This window comes from Lemur catta, chromosome 1 (genome assembly GCF_020740605.2).
Source record: "Lemur catta isolate mLemCat1 chromosome 1, mLemCat1.pri, whole genome shotgun sequence".
Lineage (NCBI taxonomy): Eukaryota > Metazoa > Chordata > Mammalia > Primates > Lemuridae > Lemur > Lemur catta.
The window spans coordinates 219,465,278-219,472,684 of NC_059128.1; the positions used below are offsets into that span (position 1 = coordinate 219,465,278).

The 7,407-nt window shown below is 37.8% G+C and overlaps 1 protein-coding gene across 4 annotated transcripts in view; it reads left to right on the top strand.

Annotated features, from left to right (window-relative positions):
- Positions 1 to 5,014, top strand: part of WDR53 (WD repeat domain 53) — an 11,584-nt gene extending 6,570 nt beyond the window's left edge. For all 4 annotated transcript variants that reach the window (XM_045540026.1, XM_045540025.1, XM_045540027.1 and 1 more), the window contains one exon: positions 4,395 to 5,014. In XM_045540026.1, the coding sequence (XP_045395982.1) occupies positions 4,395 to 4,991 (597 nt within the window). In that variant the 3' untranslated portion in view covers positions 4,992 to 5,014. The remainder of the gene's footprint in view (positions 1 to 4,394) is intronic.
- Positions 5,015 to 7,407: the final 2,393 nt, after the last annotated feature.

The following is a 7,407-nucleotide window of genomic DNA, read 5'->3' on the forward strand; positions in this document are numbered from 1 at the left end:
TCTTGGTTTGGGAACAGGTGACTTTTAGAAGCAGAACCATTGTTTATTAATGACCTATGTGTCCAGCACTGTTTAGGCATTTAGTCTGTGTTCTCAATGATACACAGTATCTTTCTTCTAAAACTCTAGTTCCTGTTAATAGCATGAAAGGTTTCAACTTTTCCCCCTCTTGGCCAGTGGTCTTTACCACTCTCTCCTCCACCCTGCATACCTCTTACAATTTAGGAATTGATGAAGCTGGCTTTTGTTGTCATAATGACTGTCCGCTTCTCAAGCTACCACATTTAGTAGGCAGAATCAGTGGATATCCTGCAGTGGTGGGACAGTCCCCAAACAATATAGAATTGGCCCACCAAAAATGTCCATAGTACCTCTATTGAGAATTACTCTACATTTGTAGGGCATAGTGACCCTACAACCTCTAAACTCCTTTCCCACTCCTGGGTCCTGACCAAGCCATTTATAAACCTCCTATGTTCTGCACTCTAGTGGTGATAATCCGCCTATGTGGTTGTAAACACCTGTATGACCAGGTGGGTATCAGTTTTAGGAGGCAGATGGTACAGTGTGTCTTTGGCTAGTCATTCTGTCATCCTTGAACCATACCAGTTTTCCATCACTGGCTCATTAATTAACCAGTAGGCATGGCAGTACACAATTAGGTATGCAAAAGTGACCTGTACTCTTCAGATTAGATAAAGAATGGGCATCCAAAATTTATATCTTTTTTTTCTTTTCTTTTTTGGAGACAGGATCTAACTTTGTTGCCTGGGCTAGAGTGCAGTGGCGTCATCATAGCTCACTGCACCTTCAAACTCCGGGGCTCAAACAATCCTCCTACCTCAGCCTCCCAAATAGCTAAGACATTCCAGACAGGAATAATCTGGAAACCTCAGTACTTGGAAATGATTCTGGAATTGGTAAAATCTGGAATAGCTGTTAACACATTTAGATGATTTAAGTCAAATACAAAAACATTTCAGTTGCTGAAAGCACTTTGGTGTCGGGAGTTAGCCACTCTCCCAGCAAAATAGGTTCCAGGCAGGATTGTCTCAAGAGATTTGGAAATAATAGAGACAGAGACGAAGTGTGGTTTAAAGTGATGGGGGAGTTAGGGATCTTTTAGTATTTTTGTGAGTTGTGAGGTATCGAGTGAAATTTTATATTAGTATTTATTGTTATAGTAAGTAGTTGTTTTTGGTTAAAGAATTATCTGTATAGTTTGTTGAGATTTTTAGGTTCCCCAAAGGTTTTAAGGGGGCCAGGCACGGTGGCTCACGCCTGTAATCCTAGCACTCTGGGAGGCCAAGGCGGGTGATTGCTCGAGGTAAGGAGTTCGAGACCAGCCTCAGGAAGAGTGAGACCCCCCGTCTCTACTAAAAATAGAAAGAAATTATCTGGCCAACTAAAATATATATATAGAAAAAATTAGCCAGGAATGGTGGCGCATGCCTGTAGTCCCAGCTACTTGGGAGGCTGAGGCAGTAGGATCGCTGAAGCCCAGGAGTTTGAGGTTGCTGTGAGCTAGGCTGACGCCCTGGCACTCACTCTAGCCCGGGCAACAAAGCAAGACTCTGTCTCAAAAAAAAAAAAAAAAAAAGATTTTAAGGGACCCTTATCTAATTTTGTCTATAAGAATAGAGGGTTATAAAATTTTTTTAAGATAAACATGTTAAGTCCTAAGTTAGAAATAGACCTGGTTGAGTATATGAATTAAAGATAAAAATGTATAAAGTAGGAATATTGAGTTTGTATATTTATTTTTTTTAATATAGAGATGTAGTCAGGAGTGAAGTAGGAATAGTCTTGAAGTTTAGGATAGTTTCAGTTGTATGTTATCTATTGGGTAGGCATTTTAATTAGCTTTTTAGCCAGGGTCTAAATCCAGTTTTTGTTGTGTAAAAAAGTTTAAGGCGATGGCTTGTAGTATCAAAGAAATCCTGCTGTGTAGACGTCCTCTGATAATGTCTCCTTTGTTGGTATGTAGTTTTAGTCTGAACTAACATGTTAACAGATTTCTTTAAGGCAAAGCCCTGTAAAACTGCTGAAACCTTTCATGTCTCTTAGCCTATTTTCCCAACACTTTGGGTGCAGTTTATATTTGAATATATTAGGAGGACAGAAAATATAATCCAAGCATTATAGGGACTGTATAAGAAAGTACTGGGTACCTGTCAATACAGTGAAGTTAGCAGACTCTGGAATGTCCATTTTCCTTGTGTTCATATTTTTAATAGAAACTATTTTCATGAGTTTCAACACTAATTCATTTGTGTTATATTTTCTAGCTTTTATTTATTTTACTGTAGCTTATTTCAGTTTGTACTTTGACTTCACCCAAGTAGTGATTGTTAGCTACATAGTATAATATTATAAATCTAGTTCAAAACAATTTTCAGTACTTTCCCTAATAGAATATAAGTGATGTTAGATGTCGCTGCTTTTGAAAATAGGCTAATGAGAGTAATCATGAGGGAAGTTACCTTGTTGCCTCTGAAGTAGGCTGGGAAAAACTAAAATAAATAAGGGAAGTTACCTTGAATAGAAAACCAAATTCTTAATAGCATCAGTGTTGGTAATCGTGTCTGTTCAGATCTATGTTTTTCACCATCTAAACAAGGTCATGCTTATTCTAGTATCCATTAAAATTGTGAGATACAATTCAGGGATGATAATAGATGGCAAAATAAAGCTGTCTGTTCTCTTTGATAGTATTAAGAATATTTTTCCTCCTGCAATCCCACTACTGGGTATCTACACAGAGGAAAAGAAATCATTATATCAAAAAGATACCTGCATTTGTATGTATATCGCAGCACAATTCACAGTAACAAAGATATGGAATCAACCTAAGTGGCCATCCACTCATGAGTGGCTTAAGAAAATGTAGTGTATTTATACCATGGAGTACTACTCAGCAATAAGAAAGAAATAATGTCTTTTGCAGCAACTTGGATGGAACTAGAGGCCATTATCCTAAGTGAAGTAACTTAGGAACAGAAAAATAAATGCCACATGATCTCACTTGTAAGTGGGAGCTAAACTATGGCCACATAAGGACACACAGAGTGGTATAATGGACATTGAAGACTCAAAAGTGGGGAAAATGGTGAGGGTAAAGGATGAAAAATTACCTATGGGGTACAATGTACACTATTTGGGTGATGGGTACACCAAAAGCTCAGACTTTACCACTATACAATATATATGTGTAATGGACTTCAACTTGCACCCCTAAATCTATTAAAATTTTTTAAAAATATTTTTCTTTTTAAATTGGTTGATCCAGGAAAAGAATGAATCACTTCACAACATGATTATAATGTAATTATCACAACATGATTATAATGTAAAATTCGTTCACAAAGCTTATTTTGTTTTAAACAGGTAGGGAACAATAGCAAAAAGCCAAATACAATACCAGTATGTAGAATTAGTTAATAGACACCTTTGGGATTTCTACGCTTTCTCAAGTATTATGCAAGGCATTAGCAAAAATGAATTAAATATTAAAAAACTGAAAAACTAGTAGCATATGTCAATTAACAGAATAGAAACTAGATATGAGAAAGTGGGCTAAAATAGGAAAGCCTTTTTGAAAGCACAGGAACTTGAGCTTAAACTCCTAGGATGGGTGGGTAGTTTAGGTAATGTGAAAGGAAAGGAAAGGCATTGTAGATAGAAATTATTTGAATGATACTCCAGATTTAAGATTATAGGCCTTTTTGCCTATAACCAGCATAGACTAAAATTAACAAATTTCATAATTTTCAGTTTTACTTGAAGAGATGGGGGTAGAAAGACCTTTAGAAACTGGCAGCTGCTTAATAATTACCCTTTAACGTGGTTTGTTAATCAAAAGTCATTCAAGGCTGGGCGCAGTGGCTCACGCCTGTAATCCTAGCACTCTGGGAGGCCGAGGTGGGTGGATCATTTGAGCTCGGGAATTCAAGACCAGCCTGAGCAAGAGCGAGACCCCATCTCTACTAAAAATAGAAAGAAATTAGCTGGACAACTAAAAATATATAGAAAAAATTATTTGGGCATGGTGGCGCATGCCTATAGTCCCAGCTACTCAGGAGGCTGAGGCAGAAGGATTGCTTGAATCCAGGAGTCTGAGGTTGCTGTGAGCTAGGCTGATGCCACGGCACTCTAGCCCCTGCAACAAAGTGAGACTCTGTCTCAAAAAAAAAAAAGTTATTCAAGATCTTCTTTTGTGAATTTTACCTTACTTCCCATATGCATTCTAGTTTTAGGCTCCAGGATAGCATTCCACTGGAATGTTATGGTAGCATAAGACTATTTTGATGATTTTACTGGAATCTCAATAAGTGCAATAGTTGAACAAAATGGCTAGAACTCTATGTAACTGTGTAACTTCCTCTTATTTAAAGGTGATGCTATGGAATCTTCAAAAAGCCCGGCCCCTCTGGATTACAAATTTACAGGAGGATGAAACAGAAGAAATGGAAGGCCCAAGATCACCGGGTCAGCTCTTAAACCCTGCTCTAGCCCACTCTGTCTCTGTGGCATCATGTGGCAATATTTTTAGTTGTGGTGCAGAAGATGGTAAGGTTCGAATCTTTAGGGTGATGGGAGTCAAGTGTGAACAGGAACTGGGATTTAAGGGCCACACTTTAGGGGTATCCCAGGTCTGCTTTCTGCCCGAATCCTATTTGCTGCTTACTGGAGGTAATGATGGGAAGGTAAGGTTGTGGGATGTGAGCGCTGAAGTTGAGAAAAAACAGAAGAGTCCTGTGAAACATATCCACAGAAAGAAAACTAAAAGAGGAACCTGCACTAAGCAGGGTGGAAGTACTAATGCTTCAGTAACACATGAGGAAGAACATGGCAAAATTTCACCAAAGCTAAATATTGAACATGGGGAAAAAGTGAACTGGCTCCTGGGTACAAAAATAAAGGGACACCAAAATATATTAGTAGCTGATCAAACTAGTTATGTATCTGTTTATCCCTTAAATGAATGTTAAATTTAATAAAAACATTTGAAGAACTATGGCAAAACTTTTGAGATTAAAAAAAAAGTTCTGATTCTTCATTTAAACTGATTTTCATATGTCAACTCATACTGTTCCATTGTATAAATTTTAAGATATTTGAACAAAAGAAAATAATTGGATAATACTTTATATAGTAAATGACATATTAAAATTTGGAGGAAGAGGACTAATATTTATTGAATACTGACCATGTACCAGCATTTTATATATATTTCATATTTTGTTCCAAATCAGTGAAGTAGGTGATTTCCCCCATTGTAATGCCACAGGAATTAAGACTCGAGGGAGGATCCAGGAAAATTGTAGGCACAATTACTTGCCTGGAAAGGACTTTGGTTGTCTTGTCAAACTTTCTGCCTTAGGGAAGCCCACATCGTCACCCAGATGCTATCACCACATTAGTTATAACATTAGTTACTTCTGATTCCAGGATGTCATGAGGAACCTTACCAAGTTGGAGGAAGAAATCTGTTCTTGCTCGTTCTGTGTAAAGCCCAGAGGCTTTGCTACAACAATTACCTTTTGCTACATTACTAAGAAAAGTATTCCAGGGTCAAATCAGTTTAGGATATTAAGCAGCAATCCTCCATAAAAGCTTGGGGAGAGTGACCCAAAGTTCACTTGGACGTGATTTTCCTGCGATTCTAGCCAATGAGTAATAAAGCATCTAGAGTATTCAGTGATCAAGTAAAAAGAAGTCCTATTGACTTATAAATACTGACATGTATTTTAGGTCACAGGTATGTAGTGACCTAAAAGTTGAATGCATTTTTAAAAGTTTATTTAGCTACTAAATACTTAGAATTTCTATGAAGTATGCCATCAAATATGTGATTTATTATGAATGTGATACAGTGAAAAAAGTATAAGAATTGCATGCCTTCTGAGTCCACAGACGACAAAATCTGCATCTCCTCTTCAAACCTGAATTTACTCATAAATAACTGTATGTTGCACTCTCAGAGGTTTAATTATTGAGTTCATTAAATATTATATTTGAGATAGACAAGATGGCAAATTGTGTTACAAGCCTATATGTGGTTAGATAAATGTAATATATTCAAATATTGTATTAAAAACTATTAAGTTATAGGCTGGGCGTGATGGCTCTCACCTGTAATCCTAGCATTTTAGGAGGCCAAGGCCAGAGGATTGCTTGAGGCCAGGAGTTTGAAACCAGCCTGGGCAACAGAGCCCCATCTCCACAAAAAATAAAAAAATTAGCTGGGCGTGGTGGCAAATGCCTGTAGTTCTAGCAACTCAGGAAGCTAAGGTAGGAGGATCACTTGAGCCAGGAGTTTGAAGTTACAGTGAGCTATGATCACACTACTGCATTCCAGCCTGGACAACAGAGGAAGAGACCCTGTCTCTAAAAAAGAAGAAAAGAAAAAACAAAAATCTATTAAGATAAAGTAGAATGTATTATGATAGATACAGAGAGTTGCATAACTATGGACTGATAAGGAGAGCCTTTTTCCAAGATAAAACAAGATCAGGCACATAAAGGATGGTATGGCTGTACACAAGGAGAGCCTTTTTGTTTTTAATAGGTTATTGTATACTTATGAAAGAAGGAAAGTTGAATAAACTAGGCACTTGAACTGTTTATCTGAAGGACTGTAGTAAATACAGCTGTGGCATAAGATCCTGGGAGCTTCATCTTGCCATTTGGCCATTTGGTGGGGCTTCTTTGCAGATGTGTCCCTCGATCTGAAAACAGGAAGTAACAGGTGGTAGTTCCACCAGACCAGTACCTTTCTTTTAACTTGTAGTTCTCTAAACCCAAGCAGTGGGGCTGGCCCAAATGTTCACAGGCACTTGAGTATAAAACTCAGATTCAGAGCTAAAGTCAGGGCTAAGAGCAATATAAGCAAGCATATATGCTGAAATTATGAACTGTAAAGACAACAGGTGATGGCAAATTCTTTCCTTCTCGACTGTATCTTTATTTTATTTTATTTATTTATTTATTTTTAGAGATAGTGTCCCATTATGTCGCCCAGGCTAGAGGGCAGTGGTACAATCATAACACGAGCAATCCTCCCACAGAGTAGCCACCACACCGAGCTAATTTTTTTTTTTTTTTTGGTAGAGACAGAGTCTTGCAATTTTGCCCAGGCTGGTCTCAAACTCTGGCCTCTCAGCAATCCTGCCTCAGCCTCCCAAAGTACTGGGATTACAGGTATAAACCTCTACACCCACCCTCTTGTTACTTTTATATAGATCTTTTGGAAGGAGGAATTAAACCTATGGAAAAAAGTTTCTAATATAAAAATACAGGATGATATGCAAGGAGAATTTGGAAGGTCACAGGATTGAAGTCCTGTACCATGAAGGGTTTTGGAAAGCAGCAGGTCCCATATTCTCAATGGTCAAGCGATACCCA